This window comes from Mauremys mutica, chromosome 21, assembly GCF_020497125.1.
Source record: "Mauremys mutica isolate MM-2020 ecotype Southern chromosome 21, ASM2049712v1, whole genome shotgun sequence".
NCBI lineage: Eukaryota > Metazoa > Chordata > Testudines > Geoemydidae > Mauremys > Mauremys mutica.
This window is the reverse complement of record NC_059092.1, coordinates 2,269,226-2,289,106: the sequence shown is the minus strand read 5'-3', so window position 1 is coordinate 2,289,106 and position 19,881 is coordinate 2,269,226. Positions and strand designations below refer to the sequence as shown.

At 44.2% G+C, this 19,881-nt stretch overlaps 1 protein-coding gene across 5 annotated transcripts in view; it reads left to right on the top strand.

Moving 5' to 3' along the window:
• The window catches only part of KCNAB2 (potassium voltage-gated channel subfamily A regulatory beta subunit 2), a 102,563-nt gene that overhangs the window by 38,672 nt on the left and 44,010 nt on the right, over positions 1 to 19,881 (top strand). For 2 of the 5 annotated variants that reach the window (XM_044996244.1, XM_044996246.1), the window contains 2 exons: positions 2,886 to 3,002; positions 3,687 to 3,728. In XM_044996244.1, the coding sequence (XP_044852179.1) occupies positions 2,926 to 3,002; positions 3,687 to 3,728 (119 nt within the window). In that variant the 5' untranslated portion in view covers positions 2,886 to 2,925. Of the gene's footprint in view, positions 1 to 2,882; positions 3,003 to 3,686; positions 3,729 to 19,881 lie in introns of those variants that run through there. The other 3 variants (XM_044996245.1, XM_044996248.1, XM_044996243.1) reach the window with 2 other exon arrangements.

Here is a 19,881-nt window from a genome sequence, read left to right as displayed (position 1 = left end):
CCAGCCTGGAAAGCCCCGGGCTGCGGCCTAGCACAAGGCCAACAGGTGCTGGGGGTTGCAGAGGGCAGCCCAGGGGTAGGCAGAGGCAGCAGATCCAAACCCTCCTTGCCAGTGATGAGTGGCTGACACTGCAGTCCGCCCCAGGGCGCGGGGCTAGACCATGACTGGCAGTAGCTGTATACTGAGGTGAGGTGGGGGTAGTGGGTGGGGGTTCCCTGGAGAGGGGAGACCCTAAGACTGAGGGGTTACTGCCAGGGGGCAGCACCCCAGGTAAAAGGGCACCGGGTCCAGGGAGGGGCACAGGGGCCAGAGGACAGGTGGATCACCGGCCTGCAGAGGGCGCTCCGGAGCTGGAATGAGCTAATTCCCGGAAGTCACCTGCAGGAGGCACCGCAGGGGTGAGTCTGCTCCTCTACATTGGGTATTTGGTGGAATTCTGGCTGGTTAAAAAACAGGGAAACATAAGGGTGGAGCTTCAGACTCCACCATAGTAGCTCCGACTATCCTTTGGAAGCAGGCTGTTATTTTTCATCCACAGATTTGCACTTGTCCTGATTCATGGAGATGCATGACACTGTTGTCTGGGTTGCCTGATAGCGTGAAGTGTCTGCTCCAGGTGTGAGTTATAGGTCACAGATGATGAACTGCTTCAAGATGATTCCTGAGTTATGAACTCAGAGCCAGAGACTTCAAGAATCATATGGAGCGTGTTGCGGGAGGGGGTGAGATGGAGTTTGCTGCTCTAGTTTGGTTCACTTTCTGTGTTCTGTTCTGTTCTATATGGATTCTTATACCGTGCCCATCACCATGGTATCTGAGAACCTCCAGTAGTGCAGTAAGCAATGTGATCACACATCCATTCGTGTGGTTTGCCTCTCATCCTCTCACGAGGGAGAGCTTGTGCATAATCGATGCTGTTTGAGATGGGGCAGTTCTTACTGTGTTTGTTAGGTGCTCAGCATGGCTTTGGATGCTAGATAATTAACAAGAAAACATCTCGATTTGGCTTGTTCCACGGCTGCAGATGGCCTAGTGACAAAGGCACCAAGTTACAGCAGCTTCTTCAATTGTTACTTGGTTGTGCTTAATTTTTGTGCAACTAATAATGCACAGTCCTGCTAAAGATGAAAGAAATGTGCATGTACATAGGTGTGCTTGAAGCACGGTGTAAGATCCAAAGTCAGTAACAGAGCATCTGTGCGAATTTAGGCTGTGATTTTTTTGAAAGCTGCCTGAAGGAATGAGTGACCACCTCCCCCTGACTTTCAGTAGGAATTGGGCTATAGCAGTTAAGCACCTCTTGAAAACTCCAGCATTAAACTATAAATACAAACTTGTTCTTCCTTCATCAATATTCTAGTGTCTTGGGCACTTGGACATTTACGTAGTTTGACCTTGACGTATCTAAAGCATCCATGTATATATATCATTTCCTGAGTTCTGGCATAGTTCTGAAGAGAAGGCATCTACCTAGACTTTCTTGAGATCTGTCTACACAAGGAAAACTTGACAACATTTTTCCACTGTTGCGGATGTCTGTTCTCTCTGCCAGTGACAACATCAGGGCAGTCCTAGTGCAGATGGGATCATAGCTGCCGCTGGCATGTCCTCTAACTATTAAGTGCAATTTCAACCCTTTTACACCTCTACTTCGATATAACGCTGTCCTCGGGAGCTAAAAAAATCTTACCACGTTATAGGTGAAACTGCGTTATATCGAACTTGCTTTGATCTGCCAGAGCGCGCAACCGCCTCCCCCCCCGGAGCACTGCTTTACCGTGTTATATCTGAATTCTTGTTATATCGGGTGGCGTTCTGTCGAGGTAGAGGTGTAATTAAAATGCTTCTGCCACTTGAAATAGTGGTCACCCTGTGTCAAAAAGGATATAGAAGAAATAGGAGGCACTGACAGTTAATGAGAGTGATGAGCGGGTGGAAAGGTTTCCATATGAAGAACGATCAATACAGTTGAGATTCATCAGTTTAGAGAGGAGATGAGCAAGGGGGAACGACAAGATCGGGATATACAAATGAAACATTGGATAGCCCTAATTAGCCTTTCTTGTAATAGGAGAACAAGGGGACATTCAGTGAAATCAAACAGCAGAAAATTTAAAACCAATAAAAGGAAATACTCCTCTTCACAATTCATAATTAACCTGTGGATCTCATTGCCACAATATGTCATTGACGTGTTTGCTGAGCAGTATTCAGAGGAAGTTTGACATGTACATGGATAATGAGAACAAACTCCACAGGATTTTTAAAATTATGCAATTTATGTGAAAAGTATGCAACCTCTCCTGACTCAGGACATAACCCTGCCCCCTCGGCTGAGTGGGGGTCAGGATGAGATGTTCCCATTGGGAGGATATTCCATAATTGTCTTCCCATTCTGCAGCGTCTGGTACTGGCAATGGACCTATGGCAGTGGTTCGCAAACTTTTGTACTGGTGACCCCTTTCACATAGCAAACCTCTGAGTGCGACCCGCCTTATAAATTAAAAACACTTCTATATATTTAACACCATTATAAATGCTGGAGGCAAAGTGGGACTTGGGGTGGAGGCTGACAGCTCGCAACCCCCCATGTAATAATCTCGCAACCCCCTGAGGGGTCCCAACCCCCAGTTTGAGAACCCCTGACCTATAGTCTCGTGACTATCCATATTATTCCCAGAGGTTGTGATCTGTTCGATAGCTCATGGTGAATTAGTGGTGGAGGCAGGATTAGAACCCAGGGTCCTGAACCCCATATCAGCTCCAACCAGTGGGAATATTCCCTGCTCACTAAGAGAAAGTAATGAGAGGAAACACAAAAATTCTTATGCTTTAAAAATTCAATTTATTCCGGTTGTAACTTTTATTCTATATCTTTTTAGAAGGTAAAAAAGAAAACTGAGCTTGAAGACTGAGGCTGGCTCAATGTATCCAGAATCTACCACTGACTCCCCTGCTCGACTCTCGCTAAGACAGACTGGCTCTCCAGGGATGATTTACAGGTGAGCCTTTCAACCGAGTGTATAGCTTCCCTGACTACCTCTACACAGAAGCTGATTTTGGTACCGGGAGCACACTTTTTGCAGTTTTTGAAAAATAGGGTAAACCAGTTGTCATGACCTCTGAGGCAGCCACTGTTCTATCCTAAAATCCAAACCTTGATTTTTTTTTTTTGAAGGTACGTACAGCAGTTACTTCCAGAATGGTGCAAACACTTGATAGCATAAACAATATTCAAGCTTCCTTCTGAGGTTTGGTGCCTGTTATTTTAAGGAATGGGTCACTCTTCAATTTCTTTTCAAATAATCTATTCCATTTAAGGGCTTAAGAGTATGTTGCCTGTATTTCACTTTATTTTGTTTTAACATTGAATGACATTCTGTTGAATCAGGTGAGCCAGAATCCGCTTGTATGGGCCTTGAACAGATTTTGTGCCCATAATTTTTACTCCCACTTGATGGCATTGTTGTCAAGCTTTCACAGAGCTTTTCAGCTCCTCCTAGTGAAGAGAAACTGTGGAGACCTTGAAAACCTTATAGAGACTTTGGTGGAGGTGAACTGTACAGGGTCGCTAGAGCACAAAGATCATTGCAAGATGAACTGAGACTGAGCTTTGTTTCTGGCACTTCCCAGTTGTTAATGTGATTTGTGGAATATTTCTTCTTTCTTTCCCTTGCTGTCGGAAGTGCTCGGTATGGGAGTCCCAAACGACAGCTCCAGTTCTACAGGTAACAGAGTCTGTTATTTTTTTTTATAAAAAATGGAACTGAAAAGTAGTGACAGGTATAATTAGGGAAAGGCACGTTTCAGAAGGGGTCTCAACCTGTCAGACATGGGTATAATGTTATGTATCATCAAACTCAGCAGGTGTTGGCTCTGGCAGCCTGAAGGGAATTGTTACCTGCACAAAATTCTCTGTCACTTGTGCACTGTAGGGCACCCACCTCTACCTAGTTCCTAGGGCTCAATCATAGACAATCAGGGTTGGAAGGGACCTCAGGAGGTCATCTAGTCCAACCCCCTGCTCAAAGCAGGACTAATCCCCAACTCAATCCCCAAATGGCCCCCTCAAGGATTGAACTCACAACCCGGGTTTAGCAGGCCAATGCTCAAATCACTAAGCTAGCTATCCCTCCCTCCCTCAAGGCAAAACCCTCTTAATTTAGGCATCCTTACCCTGTTCCTCGGGCTCAGGTGTAACCCTCTTAATTAAGCACTCTAGCTTTACCCCTCCATGGGTTCTACTCCTCTGGACTCATAGCAAACTCCCATTCCCTCTGGACTCAGAGCTTAATCTTTTGTGGGTTTACAGGGTCTTTCACCAGTGAAAGAGCCTTACACAGTAATATCCTACTTTAACCTCTATTTATTAACAATCACCAAAACAGAATGCACATGCTACACATACAATGCTCACGACTCCCAATAAAATAGATGAACTTTTCTTGATGGCCCGTCAGGAACGGGTCATCTGGGGGACTCCAGTTTCTGCAGGGTGTCATTGGGAGGGTGTTGAGGTCTGGCACCTCTGTCCTGGAGTTGGTTCCCAAAGAACTTCCTTTTGGACCCCAGTTTATATAGTGAAACTTGTCTCCTGCTTAGCTGTACCTTAACCAATCATTCTACTAAAATGTTACTAACCAATCCTAACACATTGTAACAAAATTCTCTAACCAATCATCCCCCCACCACCTGAATTTACACCTAGCAAAATTAATTGTGTAACAGACAGAAACAATCAAAGAACCAGACAGAGATCATACAGACAAACAATAGGGAAGTGAGGACCATAAAGATAAAACCGTAAAAAAAATGAGGATTTCACAACCACAACTAGTGATAAGTGATTTCTTGCCAGACAGATGCTGTCAAACTAAGTTTTCTTTAACCGTCTTAAGATCTGTTTGTTTATCTGGTGATAGTGGGTGCCATTAGGACGGGGTCTCCTTCTTAACAGTCTGATGTTACGTTGTTTTAATGCAGTTTAGATGGAATGTGAGGATGTGATTTCCTGCTTCTTAGCTAATGGCTGCTGCTCTCTTAATGTGGCGGCAGACAAAGGCCTTAGGCCTGACCATATGGCTATAAGAAAAAGCCTTATCCTTACAGAATGGAAGAGTATAGAAGATCAGCTCTGCAATTCAAATTCAGCCAGCTCCTCGCCTGGCCCTAGTTTTCATGCTTATGCTGCAGAAGTAGGTGTCCTGTTCGGCTTGTGAAAATTAATCTGTACAGATTAGCTGAACTATCATCTAAATTACTGAGATGGCTGCATTTAATTTAATCATAGGCAAAATAAGTGTGTGTGTGCGCGTACAATTTGTATACAATAATTTAGCAAAGTGTGAAGTGTTTTCAATGGCAGTGTGTTGGAAGTCCGGAGAATTGCCAGATCAGAAATGGCAATGCTCAAAGTAAAAAACCCAGGACAGTTTAGTGTACAAATTCGGTTACAACTCCATCCCGTCCTTGTCGAGAGAGAAAGAGACTTGCCCTATTACACTGGCCAGAAGGGCCAGTACCATCTTACATTTATTGGCTAAGATTAGTGATCTGTGGTGCCCAGCCTAAGACCCCTTAAAAGGGCCCAGTTCCCTGACATGGGAGCTCAGCTCTTTCTGCAAGTTCAGCTCCTTTACAGTATTACTACTTGGATATGGAAAAATGGAGTTGTCTAAATTGACGAATCACTTCTGGAAAACCTTGGCCTGCAGAGCCAGAGGTAAAACGAAAGGCTGCAAGCCTGTGGCACATAATGAATTTGTCACTTCCCTGAGACATGAGAAGAGGGTTGGGGATAATTAGGAGCCTGGCGGGGAGCTCTGTAGCCAAAATGTTAGTCTGTGCTGTGTTGATCGTGCAATGAAATGTATGTTTACATTGACTCAGCTGTTCAAGGGAGCCTGGAATCTGGGTGTAGCGGAGTGCAGCAGTGGCTCTTTCAGCTAAGATAATGGGGCAGTCTCCATTCTGGCACTCAGCACCCATCTACTGTATACTAAGGAGACCATATTTTCAAAATCAGAAATGGGAATACTTGTATTCTGACATCTTCGGGTCAAAAATAGTCGTACAGAATACAAGAGTGTGGCGGTGTCAATATTCCTGTCTTTTGACTCAACTACAACACACACACATTTCTCAGGGTGAGGCTGCTATGCAACTGTGAGAACGTGTTGGCAAAACCCAGACCTATTTGTTTTTCCCCAGAGTTCCACTGGGTTCTTGTTCAAGCCCTGTTAATATGGGTATGTGCATTAGGAGAAACACCATTACCTTGGGTCTAAGACGAAATAATTTTTCTTCATCCTTTTACTGTCTAAAATCGAAGGAACCCCTTACAAACCCCGTGTTAATGGAGTGCTGGAAACGATTTGAACATTGCTGGAGGCTTAAGTTAATGATGTAACAATACAGCGAATTCCCAAACCAATCACTGATCCAGACACAAGTGGGGGTGATCAGGAAATATGAGGCGGCTTTTGGCACTCTAGCCCAAATCTGCACACTTCTTTGTTAATTGATGTTCTCAACTCATAGCTACATAAAGCCACACGGATGAAACAGAATAAGTATTGAAAGAGAAGGGGGGTGGGGCAAGAGAGGGGTATGGTAAGATTGTAAACGAGGGAGAAGTGTCTTAAACCACTGGTGGAGTAATAGCTTTCATGATGTTCCTGGTTTTGCAGCATTAACACTGTCATAACATTTTGTCCTCCTGCGTTCCTAGATATGTAGTTCGTGATCACTCAGCTACGCTGACTCTACAACAATATGCAAAGCAATGATTAAATAGCTAATTAAAACAAAACCTCTAATCATTAATGCTGCACAAATAATGCAAATACTTTTCTGTGAATATTTATTACCTTGAGCAATCAACAGATGGTTTGTGGAAATCTGGGGAATTCTAGGCATGGAAGAAATGTAAAGAACAATTCAGATGAGTTGTTTGGCACATGGCCAACATTAGTAATGGCCACTTATTAGTACCACTGAAAAGAGGCTGGATTAAAAAGTTAAAACCCCTCATGCGCTTTTCTCCTTAATAGGCTCTCATGGACGTCCACTTGTTTTGCTTGTCGTGTTCTCTCTCCAGACTTCAAAGGATGATTTACCATCGACGTCGGGGGGAGCAAGATCAGTTCTATTGCGCCCCCCTCCCCCCCCCCGATCCTGCAAACGCTTCCTAACCTGTTTACGTGTGAGACCAGACCCGTAAGGATCAATGGGTGGGTGTACCTGGCCATGAAGCTAGATGTGAGCACGTTTGCAGAGTCAGAGCATTATCAATGTTCTTTCTCTTTCTCTTTATTTTATTAGCGTATTTGGTGACTTTGCGTTCGCCATTTAGCCGTGACCCGTGTGCCTGAACATACCATAATGTCAGGCTATGCTCAAACACTCAAAGCAGGCAATTCAAAAGACAAGGTAATACCTCTTGGTAACTTGGTAGAAATCTATTATTATTTTCACTTTCTAGTAACCTAGAAGCGCTGAGCAGACCTGGGCCCAGCGTAGGTTACTTTTGGCCATGTAACTAGCCATTCACAGTGCTCCATGAGAGCACCGCAGGCCTGATCCGTGGCCCAGTTCAAGTCCCTTTGTGCCACCAGAGCAGTCCAAAAGGGCTGGGAAGTGTAACTGGCCAGCTAATGGTTCCCCTGGTGAGGTAGGATCTCTGGATGGCACAGGCCTGGTGTAGAGTGCCCTATGCCATGCTGTACAGCTGTGGGTAGCAAGTGCATTGGGAGGCGCTGGCATCCCTCTGGCAATCCGCAGCTACTCTGGCTGCTTGGGGATGACTGTGGCAGGTGGGAGTGAGTTGGAACAGCCACAGGATCAAGGTTGTCCGAGTGCCCCCTCAAACCCCATCCTCTGGTGCTGGGCTGAGCACGATTTAGTTAAAGTTCAGTATTGGGCTCCATAACGTCTGCATTTCCTCCTGACTTTTGAGTCTGTAAAAGGTGACCCTAACGTTGAGATTTTTGTTTGATTTCCCTCTTCCCCCCAAAATCTCTTTCCTGAGTTCACTGTGCACTTCTACAATCACTTGGTCAAAAAAAAGTAGTCAACTCTACAGTGCAAATAACAGTGCAGACACCTCACCTGCATAGCTCAGGGCTGTTGTGTATTTGCGATTCCACGGCCCCATTAGATACTGTTGGAATTCTGAACTTAGCAGAAATGTCACGCTGCCGTGTGCAGAACTGATTCTCCCGCCAGTTTGCTCTTTCTCTAGTAATCTCGGAGGACTACTAACCTAGGGAGTCTCAGTTTGTAGATTTTAGTCATTTTTTTTGGTTTACATCCAAATAGTCTTGTTCTTTCTTCTGTAAGAAGAGTGGGTTTTTTGGTTTTTCTCATTTTACCTGGGTGTGATTTAAAAGTGAGTACATAAATTTGGCTGTGGCTTTCCTGACAAACTCACATCTGGGCTTAGACCAAGCATGGAAAACTTCTACCAATTAAGAGAACTTTTTTGGACATTATGAGAATATTAGAGGGTTATAATGAAAGTCTCTCCATGGAACCTTTGCTTTCACAAATAGCAAGAGCTTTTAATATCTATCTGTGTATAATATAACTGTTCTTAGTGTTTGTTTTCAAACCACGTACTGGAGAAAAGTTTTTACTTTGAACTGTTTGTCATGCTGTCAGGAGTGGTTCATGATTGTGAGTCTGCCCTGAGGTTGGCATTATCAAAAATAATTAGATTTCACAACCCAGTAATAAATAGGAACACCTGTGCCAGTCTTACCATGGTATCACAGACAGTCCGCTTGGGCATTCCAGTCTATCTTGCTACCCAGACAAGCTGGACTTAGCGGTAAGTCCCTGAGTGCAGGGGACTGGACTCGATGACCTCTTGAGGTCCCTTCCAGACCTGATTCTATAAATGGTCACTTACACCAAAAATCACAAAAGATTCAGGTTGCTCCCAGTCCCAAGAGACCAGTCACTTCCCCCAAGTCAATTCGTACCTGAGATCTCATGCCAAAGACAAGGCTTGTAGCCAATCCTGGAGTAAACTAACAAAAGGATTTTTTTAACTAGGAAAAAGAAATGAGAGAATTATTTACAGGTTAAAACAGGCAACATATATACACAAAAATAAGTTAGTCTGTGGTTCCAAAAGGTGACAGAGACGTTGTAATCTGCCCACTGAATGTCTTTTAGTTGACCCTGGGGATCTCTGCTTTTGTTTCTTAGCTCCAGCCCTTGTGAGATGCCAAACGGCAAAGAGACCAGTTTCTCCTTGTCAGCCATTTTTATTTCCCCCCACTCTCCTCCCCACCGAGCCCAGCATCCAAGCTGATGGGATGAGTTCATGCGCAGGTCTCTCCTTCCTGGATGGAGTTAGCAATGCAGTCAACAAAATCTGTCCTTTGGTTGCACTGTAAGCCTCTGTAAATTGTGTAACTCACCAAACAGGAAAAGAAGCATTGATTAAGGTAAAGTGCTCCTCCGGTACACAAGATGTGTAGCAAACAGTATAATTTTATACCATGGGCTGTAGAGATTATAAATGAAATCAATACATGCAGCATCCTACCAGCGTTTCATAAAGTCTAAACACATTCTTATCAACTTAACATTTAATATCTGTTTGGATAGTGCTAACGCACAGGTGAGCCAGACTGGTTTCCAGCTCTGCATTTGTCAGTGTTCAGTGAGACCCGGGCCCGGCCTTGGCATGAGCTGACACCTGGTCTGCCAGTGTCACGCTGTTCAGCTGTAGATCCTGATTCCCTGTTGCATTGGTTTGATACCAGTGTAACTGCACTAGCTGCAAGGGAGTTACTCCAGCATGGCAGAGGGAACTGCACTTCGAGTTTATTTATAGGCGTTTCTATAGCACTTACCACCACAATAGCTCATCATCGTAACTACGGCATGTTAGAGGTGGAACCTGTCATTGGGATGTGCCTGTCCACAGCGTCTGACAAGTATCTGCTTTATAAAAAAGTAAATGATGCCAATATTTATAAAGCAGCTGCACATCCACAGGCTTTTAGAGAGGGAGAAGGTCATGAATAATTTAGCTTCTGTTTGCTAAGAGGAAAATACCCTAATAGAACTAATGGAGCTCCTGCTAAAAAACTTGGCTCTGGAGTGGCTGTCTTATTCACCAATTGCTTTTGACATTTAGTTTTGACACTCCCATGATGGGGAAAAAAACCTCAGCAGTACTTTCTTTTATAGCTATCTGAGGAAACCCTAATAAGCTAGAACTTTTCTTTTAATGAGCAGGATTCCAAGAAACAGGGTGAGTTTGTGTTTTTCCTGAAGCTATTGGAACAGACAGGCAGAGTCCTTTTTGTATTATGAAAAATATATATAGATATATATATAATCTGTGCTTTCTTAACATAGGAAGTGGGCTAGGAAATAATTTTTAAGATCTTGTATTTCTTGTTTTAAAGCAAGATACCTGCTCCGTTGGTGGAGGCAGGAACACTTTGTAGTTCAGTTGCCTTCTGTCTGTAGGAAAATGAGAAATAAATCTTTTACAAGAGAAATAGAAGCCAAAGCTACTATGTGTCAGGTTGAAACTAGTCCTGTTTGTAAACTGGCAGTTAATTCCTTATAATTGGTGCTGCTGGCTCTTAAATGTTAGGGTTTTTTCCATTTTCAGTACATTTTCAGTTATTTCCATTTACAATAGATTTTAGCATCTCTTTGGAGCTGGATATCTTGAAATATTCTCAGTTAGTTCAACTGTACAAGTGAATTCTGTGTTTGTATGATTTGTTTATATTTTAGAGAAGGCAGTTCAGTTACCTCCAAACTGTTGACTCAAGCAAGTTCTTTGCTTATATTTTAAAGAATAAAACTGTTATAATTAGAAATCAGCTGCTAATTTGCTTACTTTAGACCATTGCTTTTTCAATATAGCCTCCACTCATTCTGCCTTTCAAATGCGTGATGCATTTTGGAACTTATGTTTTTTAATTGCTGTACGTGTTCTAGAAAATACCATTCTTTTTTGTTTGCTGAAATTCTAGAGTCATGTTCTTTTGTTTTTTGTGATGCATAAAGAACAGACTAGAAATCTGAGATAATTCAACAGCCACTCATGCATTTTTATATTTTTTGTTTAGACTTCTGCAGGTTTTTATAATCTCAAACTGAGATTTTGTTCATGTCCATATTATGATAAATATTTTTTTTATAAATGCCTATGGCCATGTATTGGTGATTTAAAATGGCCTTTACTCTGCTGTCGACGCTTGTGGCTAAGTAATGTTAACCAAAAGTGTAAATACATAAAGGTTGATATGCCATGTTCAAGCCGTGCCTCTGTTCAGCTAGCCCTGCGCTCCTCAACCCAGGTCAGGTCCAGCTCCCACTGATCTCAGTCTGTCCGATGACTTTAATTGCAGCTGGATAGGACCCTAAAAAACTAATGTGCAGTATTGTAGGTTTGCCTCTAATTTTTATTAAGTCATCAATCAGCAAATAGTACAAGAAATGGAGCCAGGAGAGCTGCCTGCATATGGGGTACAGTGTGCTCCTTTCTTGTCACAGATCTAAACTTAGTTCTAGCTCCTAAAAAGCACTACTTTGGGTTCTAGCAGAAGAATTAATGACTGAAAATATAGAGCACTGAAGTGTCCAAAAAGGTGCTAAACAAATGATCAAGGGCACGGTTTTGCCTGGTAAGAGCTACTATCATTTGTCAAGATAAAAATTGTTAGCCCTGAAAAAGTTGTGGTGTTCTCCAGTTGTTTATGTTCAGCTTTGTTTGTTGTCCATGTTTAACCCTGTTAAACTTTCATTCTTTGTCCCTGGAGGAAATGGGCTCTAAAAACAGCATAACTTTTTGCTGCTTCTAGAATTCCTATCAAGGAGAACTATAGGGTTTTGAGACCTTTGTCTTTTGTTGTAGGTAGTAGCATGTCAGTCCAAAGAATTCTTGTGAAGCTAGGTACACAGGTATATATGCTAGCAGGTTTACTAATTTCTGCTTTTACTCTTTAAATACAATCCTTCATTCTTCATGTAGTCCAGCCCTTCCCTCCTTCCTTGGGTAAAAATCTCATTGATTGGATCAAACCCTTAGACACTAAGATTGGTAGAACTTCTTGGGTGCTGCAGTGAAGCAGGAAATGGGAAAATCCTCATATCTGATGTGAAAAGAGTGGAAAATATGACTATCAAATGCAGAAGATCCTAACCAGCACTTTTACTGGAAGACATGAGTGTTGCAAATGGTCAAAGCACTGCAAAACATAGTCAGGATAAGTGATCCTGTATTGCCAGAGGATGGATTACTTTTTTCCATTTCTAACTTCAATGATTTTATGAAGCTCTTTCTAAAAAGTGAGTCCAGCTATTTAACTCCCCAAGTCACTGTGTGAAAGTGTGGATTTTGATCACTACATTATTTTTCTAAAGCTGAGGATTTTAAAAAGATTTCTTGAAATAATGTTTGTTACAGGAATTCTTGGGGTTTTTCACATTAATTTCTTGCACACTAATGGTTATTGATTCTTTTGAGGTTACATTTGGTTGGAAAAGCAATGCATCTTCTGTGCTCTTTGAGAGAAAATACCGCAAAATTTAGCTTGCATCTGACGCTTATGAGTTTGTCTCAGAAAAAGCAATTATATAGTCATTGTTGTTATCCTTATATCTTGTGTTTTTTGCTGAGAAACTGATCACTAAACTATATCACTGCATCTAATGTACAACTGTGGTGCCGACGTGCCGGTGCCGCACAGGGAAGAGTAAGTGCTGGCTGTCTATTCGCTGGAAGAATTGTTGATGCTTCTACCGCTGCTAGTGCTACCCATCTAACACCTCTTTGGAGACTAGCACAGCTAGATTTCTGAACATGTCCTAACTGCATTTTCTGGTTCAACCCACAGACTCCAGGTTTGCACTAGATCCAGAAGTGAGCAGCAGCCCTGACCCCTGAAACAGAATCAGAGGTTTCCCCAGTACCTTCAGTGCAAAATTCTGGAGCTGTTGATTGGGACCTCTGACACCAAAATAAAAACTTGATCTGGGTTGAGATCACCTCAATTTTCATTCTTTAAAAACAATGAGAAACTGGAATTCATCCTGCCAGGGTGAAAACTGGAAGGGCCCTAAAAGCAGATTGCATCAGTGTCAGTGTGCAGTTGTGGTTAAGCATTATGTGCTTCCAAACTTACCTATGCCGCTATCAGCTTCCTTTGTTCAGGTATGAATGTCACCATCTTGTCCAGCACACAAACTGTGACCCACAGGCACTGATAAAATACTAGGGCCAACATTTTCACGGGGGGAGCATCTTAGGATCTGAACACCTGGCCTGATTTCCAGTGGCCCTGAGCATTGACTTCAACTGGCGCCTTAGGCTCCCTGCTTCTCTGAAAATCAAGGCACTTATTTATGTGCCTACTTATAGCCATAGAACTTAACTTCAGGCACCTGAAACACCGAATACAAAAAGCCCTGGGGAAACGTAATAAGCTCTCTGCCGTCCTCAGTCTGCCTAGGAGTGCGCTGCACCCTGGTATGGCGGAGGGGTTTGTGTGCTGTCTGTTGCTCTGCTGCACACTCAGCAGGTTATTTTCAGCAGCCTGCATTGAATGGAAATTCGATGACATGGTCCTGTGCCGTGTATGCTGCTGCAGATAAAAATATTGGCTTGATGCATGGATTGCAGCAGCCTGCTGCATAGACGTTGCATTTTCCTCTGAAGAGTGCAGCCAGCCAAGGGTCCTGGAATAGTTAGCTGAATCAAGAGGGGAGTATGCAAGCCATTGTTGCTGTGTTCCCCTCTTGGGGCAGGGGTCTAGCTGAGAGAGGGTGCTGTGTCCACTTTGAAGTGCAACTTTTATTGCCTAATAAGATTGCTAACTTTTTCTGCATTCTAGGCAGTGCAGACATGCATTTTGGCCTGACTATGACAGCCAGATCCTTATCCGGCGTCAATCAGTATGCTCCACTCATGGAGTTATGTCGATTGACACCAGATTAAACTTCTGTTCTTTTGTTGCTCACTCAAATCCATGCAATGCCCAAAAAAATTTCTTTTGTGGCATTTTCTGTGGAGCGTGTATTTAACCAGATACCAAGTGGTAAACCATATGTGGTCAAGCGCTCACAAACCAGCAACCAGCTAAAAAACCCAGGATCAGTGACATAATCCACAGGAGCCATTAGAAATCTTAAGAACCACAAACTGCCAGATTTTGATCTATAAACTGGCACAAACTCTTGATGCAGGGAGTGCTTTGCTGTTTGATACATTTCTAGTTTACCTGCCAGAATACGTTGGAATAACTATCTATAATATCCATGTTATTGTTCTGCAACGAGGAAAGAGGCATCCAGTATGAAAACATCTGTTACATCAATCTGACACTTCCGTGCTACAAGGTTTTTGTGAAAGTGACACCGTACCAACTCCGAACATATGCTGAAGTTTAAGCAGCTGAAGAAATCCTTTTTTGTGATGAGAGAAATAAATGTGATAATCTACAACTTGTTTGCAAAAGTTTTAAGACAAATTAGGTAATGGTGAATCATCCAGCAAAGCTAAAAATGCTCTTGCTAAAGACTTCTGAGATCTCTGAGCTTTCCAGCATGTTTGGAAAAATCCTTATATGAATGTAAAGACTATGCCTAGACAGTTATTAATTACACCTTCTACAGTGTGCGTGCATGCCCTGGCCAGTGTGCAAAAGAATGCAGTCTTTTACTGTCTGCCACAGCTGTCGTGACATCTTTCATTCTAATTAAGTTTTCAAAGTAACTGTTCTTAGGGAAAGTTTTTAGCTGCCCATGGCTTTTCTTCTGAAACATTTTGCAAATAATGCCCTGCAGCTTTTCTGTAGGGTCTGTCAGTGGAAATCCTAAATCTTCATTCTTAACCAGGAGACAGTTTAGGTGATTTCAAATACATGAGGAAGCGCCTAATGCAGATAAAGCTGACACCCCTTAGATTACAGATTGCAGGTCTCTTTTTGGCTTCAAATGAAGCGTCTTGGTTTGATCTTCATTGTGTTCACACAGAATATCTGTCTCATGTACAGTACTGAGTAAGGAATTGATGTAACTCTTCCTAACTTATCACAGAGCGAAGACCTCAGTGCCCAAGCCTGAAGGATTCATTACCTGACCCTGCTTCTGTTGAGGTCAAAGGAAAGACTCTCATTGAGTTCAGTGGAGGCTGATCACACCCCAGAAGAGCAACTCATTCTGTTTTGGAAAAAAAAAAAAACAAACCTGTTGTTGCTTAGATAAAACCCCAAAGATTTCTAAATGCTGCCCCTGTAATCCTTCAGAATCCATCGCAACGAGGGTTTCCTAAAGAGGCGTCTCTTGAGTGCATGCTGTCACAAACCCATAGCTAGTATTAATGCTTAACGTGCATTCAGCCAGTTTGTCACCGTATGGCCAAAAGCCGTGTCAAGCCTTGCAACTGAACATTCCACCTCACTCTACTTTTATTTCATGCTGCAGTCTCTGTGTGGCTTGGTATTTATGTGGAAACCTTTTGTTTTGATTAATTAAATTATTTTGGCAGTTTAAAAGTAGCTCAGGCTTCTTTTTGACTTGCTAGTGACTTCAGTTTGCTCAGGTGTGTGGATTAGCTCTAAGGACGAACTTCCTTCCAGCAAGCAGAACCTGACTTCTGTGAACATGTGCGAGTGTAGTGTCTATTGTGTGAGTGTAGGAGCGTTTACTAGAGGTGCTGATGTGTTTTACTGGCTGTCTGGCTGAGCTGGAGAGGAGGAGTTTTGGTTTTGTGAGTTTGTGCCCTATACCGTCACTACTAGCTGATCGAGAGGGAATGATAGACACCTGCCTCCAGAAGGACACAGATCTTGTGTGTAGATTCAGTTAAGCATTTAATATTTGGAAAAATTTGCAGATTTCCAAATCAGGCAGCAGAATGCTGTCCATGACATACAGCGAAAGCCTGAGAAGCGTGGCCAGCCGGTACCACTCGGACTGGGGTCTCCACCAGGTTCGCCATACGGATGTGGTGGAGCTGCAGCGGCTGCGAGATGTCCGAGTGGCAGCACAGGCCAAAACCATGGAAGAGTTTCTCAAAATGCACGGGCTCTCGCTGGAGGATTGCACGGCTCACAAGACGGGCATGAGATATAGGTAAGAAATGAACTTCCTTCCTATCTTCTACGTGGGTTTTAACGGACATGGAAAACCTGGGAAAAGCTACAGCTGGTGCATATTTCACTTCAGTCGGGATGTAAACATACAGCAGCATGTCAAATCTGCACACAGGCTATGGAAGTAGTTTCTAGGATATCGCGTATAAAACCAATGTTTTCTTTAGCCCCTTGTGGCAAAGAAATGCCAACGAGGAGTTAACTGAAGCAGCTGCTGTTGTTTTAACTAAACCTAAATAAGCGTCAAAGCCTTGTTATGACATGTTCTGGGAAATCTGTGTTTGGATAAAGCAGGGACTGGCAAAGCCGGGGGTGCAAATAAGCCATGAAAACGTGTGTGTGTGTGTGTGTGTGTGTATGTGTATGTCACTGGTGGTAGAACATCTTTTATTTTTTTAAGCTTGATACATGAAAACTCTGTTCTCAGGTTTGTCCAAAATAGCAGTCGTGCAGGCTGGGGCAGCTAATGAATTTGTGTGTCTGGTGTTTACACCCAGATGAGAAACTAAACGCACCGCGTGTACCAACAGAGTGTTCGGCCCACATTGTATAACTTTAATTTAAGCCACATTTTGAGACCAAGATATGTGTTTTCTTGGAATGGGCTAGACTCTTATACGCTGTTACATCTCCTCTCTGCCCTAGGTCATCGTCGTCTTCATGCGAGAAGAGCCCGTTAGTCAATTTCCATATTGGAGTGTAGAATTCATAGATGTACAGAAACAGATTTCCATCTTAATCCATTTCCCATGGCAGGTGCAGGCTGTTCAGCAAGCATGTCCCCCTCCCTGTTGTGAGTCAGAGTATTTATCTCCCTCCTAAGTCCACTCGTGGTCTTGCCATCTCCCATGACGTAGCAGACTGTCCCAGGTGCCTCTCCAAGAGAAAGCAGCCTGTCCTAATAGCCACTCTAAACGTTTTTTCATGGCATCTTTCAGTTTAGGCCATGTGCATTGTGCCCCTTTTAGGTGGAGCAGGTTATGTCCTTAACCTTTGATTCGGAATCACAGTGAGATGCTCCTTTTCTGCAGCCCTTCCATGCCATGAATCTACTGGCTGTTGATTCTCTGTAGTTTCACTTAACCTACTTCATTTTGACACGTGGTGATGCTCATGCTACAATTGACAAATATCATTTCTCTGGCGATTCCAGCAGATGGCAGATGTTCACCAAGGGAGGCCTGGAAATGGGCTTGTGCGGGGTGTTGCTAATCGAAGGGGATATGGGTCAGATACTAAGTTCAGAGTGTCCTATGCATGGACCTTAGTGTACCCAGGCAGTCTAGCGGGGTTGTGGTTCTCACACTAGCACTCTAAATGTAGCTGTGTAGACAGTGCTTTGAAGTTGCAGGTTGGGCTGTAACTCAGGCTCTGAAGCCAGATCTGTCAACTGGGCTGTGTAGACAAACCCGTCATCACAACTCAGCTATTCCACTAGAACTATTCTCCTAGCAGGCAACAATCGTGGTGTACTCCCCACCCTGGCCGAGCTCCATCTTGAGCCTTCTTCGTGCAGTCCTGATAAAGGAGCTTTACTGCTGATCTTAGAAGGATTCACAGTGTGAATTCTAGGGAAAAGATATGGACACAACCAGTGGTGAGCGGCCAAAATCTTAATAACCGGTTCCCTACCAGGTCTTTGGCGGCACTTCGGCAGCGGGTCCTGCAGTGCTGCCGAAGACCTGGAGCGAGTGAAGGACCCGCCCCCAAAAACTCAGAGCGCCGCACGGTGAGTACAAGCCCCATGTGTTTTTTTGTGTTTTTGGTTTTTGGTTTTTCCCTGCCGGGGCCCCGTTGAAACTGTTCAAATCGGGCTCCGCACTTCCTAAAGCCGTCCCTGCACATTGGGGTTGCAAAATTGTATCGGGGGCCAGGTAGGGAAGGCTGTGCCTCCCAAAACAGCCTGTCGTCCCGCCCCATCCAATCCCAACTCATGTCCTGCCCCCGACTACCCTCCTCAGAACCCGCAAGGGCCGCAAGCAACCCATCAACGCCCCCTGCTCCTTGTCCCCTGACCACCCCCCACCCTAACTGCCCCCCAGGACTCCTCCCCACCCCCTACCCAACTCGCCACGCTCCCTGACTCCCCCGACCCCATCCACCACCACCCTGACAGACCCCTGGAACTCATGCCTACCCGAACCCCCCCGTTCCCCATCCCCTGAACGCCCCCCGAGAACCTCTGCCCCCTCCGACCACTCCCTGCCTGGCCCCTGCCTTATCCAACCCTTCCTCCCAGCCCCGGCCTGGCCCCCTTACCATGCCGCTCAGGGCAGCGTGTAAGGATGCCGCGCGGCCCGCTGGAGCCCCCCCTCCCCTTACCATGCTGCTCAAAGCGGCAGGAGCTGCAGAGCTGCCCAGAGCGCTGGCGCCGGCGGCGCGTCACGCTTCGGCTCTGCGAGGGGGGGGGCCGGGGGAGCCTCCTCAGTTCAGAGCTCAGGCGGGCCGGAGACAGGACGGTCCTACGGGCCAGATGTGGCCCACGGACCAGAGTTGTTTGCCCACCCACTCGCCCCTTTAACAGCTGGTTCTACACCGGCTTCTAAATTTAACAACCGGTTCCAGCTCACCACTGGACACAACTACATGTTGTTAGCTGGCCGTGACAGAGCGTTTTTATAGAGGCTACTGCCAGCATGTAACATCAGGTGACCACGTTTTTTGCTTTGTGGAGTCAAAGCCTAATGCAATAAACATCAATGCAGCAGAGACAGCTCTAGATGTTAGGCCGTATCATATTTCTGTCTAGCTCTTTTTCTTTTTAAATAACTTGGCTGCACTGTATATCTGAAGTGTCTGTATCCCGGAATCTGTTCTCCTCTAGATGAGTGGGGAAATGATGATGAAACCCTTCTCAAGCTGACCTAGAGAGAAGGTCTCTTCAGGTGCATGTTTAAATGTCTAGAGAAGATTAGCACCTTTACATACATCTGTCCTCCCCTCCATAAATAAAAAAACCCCAACGTTTCTATATCATCTCCTCATTCACTATTATTTTTTTCTACAGTATTGTTAGTATGCTTCTAAGTACAAACAGCCTAGAATCTTAACTTCCTCTTTTAGGACAAATGAATTATTGAACAAAATCTCAAAAAATTAAAAGCCACAAAAATATTTTATCCAGCCAGTAACCAGGGAAGTCAGAGCAGTTGAGTGTAATGTAAACTGTTGAATAAGTCGGTTGTGCACATATGTAAAATATCGCAGTTTTATAGCCCATGCTCTCTTGTGTGCCTGAAACTCTAATAAAACTGGACAGCTTGGTTTGATTTATGCGGTCTGAGAGCTGAGCAAGATTTGCTTTTTGAAAAGTAAACGTAGATCAAGATCCTTGCCTCAGCGTCAGACACATTAATAGTTTACATCTTCCAGACTGGCTTTTATCAAATAAATTTCATTTAACTTCTCACAGGTTGTTTAATAGAATCTTGAAATGAAAACCAGTCATGACACTGCTGTAGTTATTAAAGATCCCAGCCCCTACCATGATGCTAAAATGTAGAACTATTCACAAAGGGCTTTCTGGGTATCCACGGCCTAGTGCTGGACCTTCTCTCACTTGAGAGAGCCTATTCGTGAACTGCAGGTCTCCAGACATCCAGCGCCCCCGCCCCCCATCCAAGTGTCTTTTCCTTCTCTTCCTTCAACCTGACAACAGAACTCCCAACACTCCCTGGGAATCTAAACTCCAGCCCTTGCTGCTCAGCTCCGACCTCGCACGTATGTGGCGCTCAGGGGGAGTTCCCGG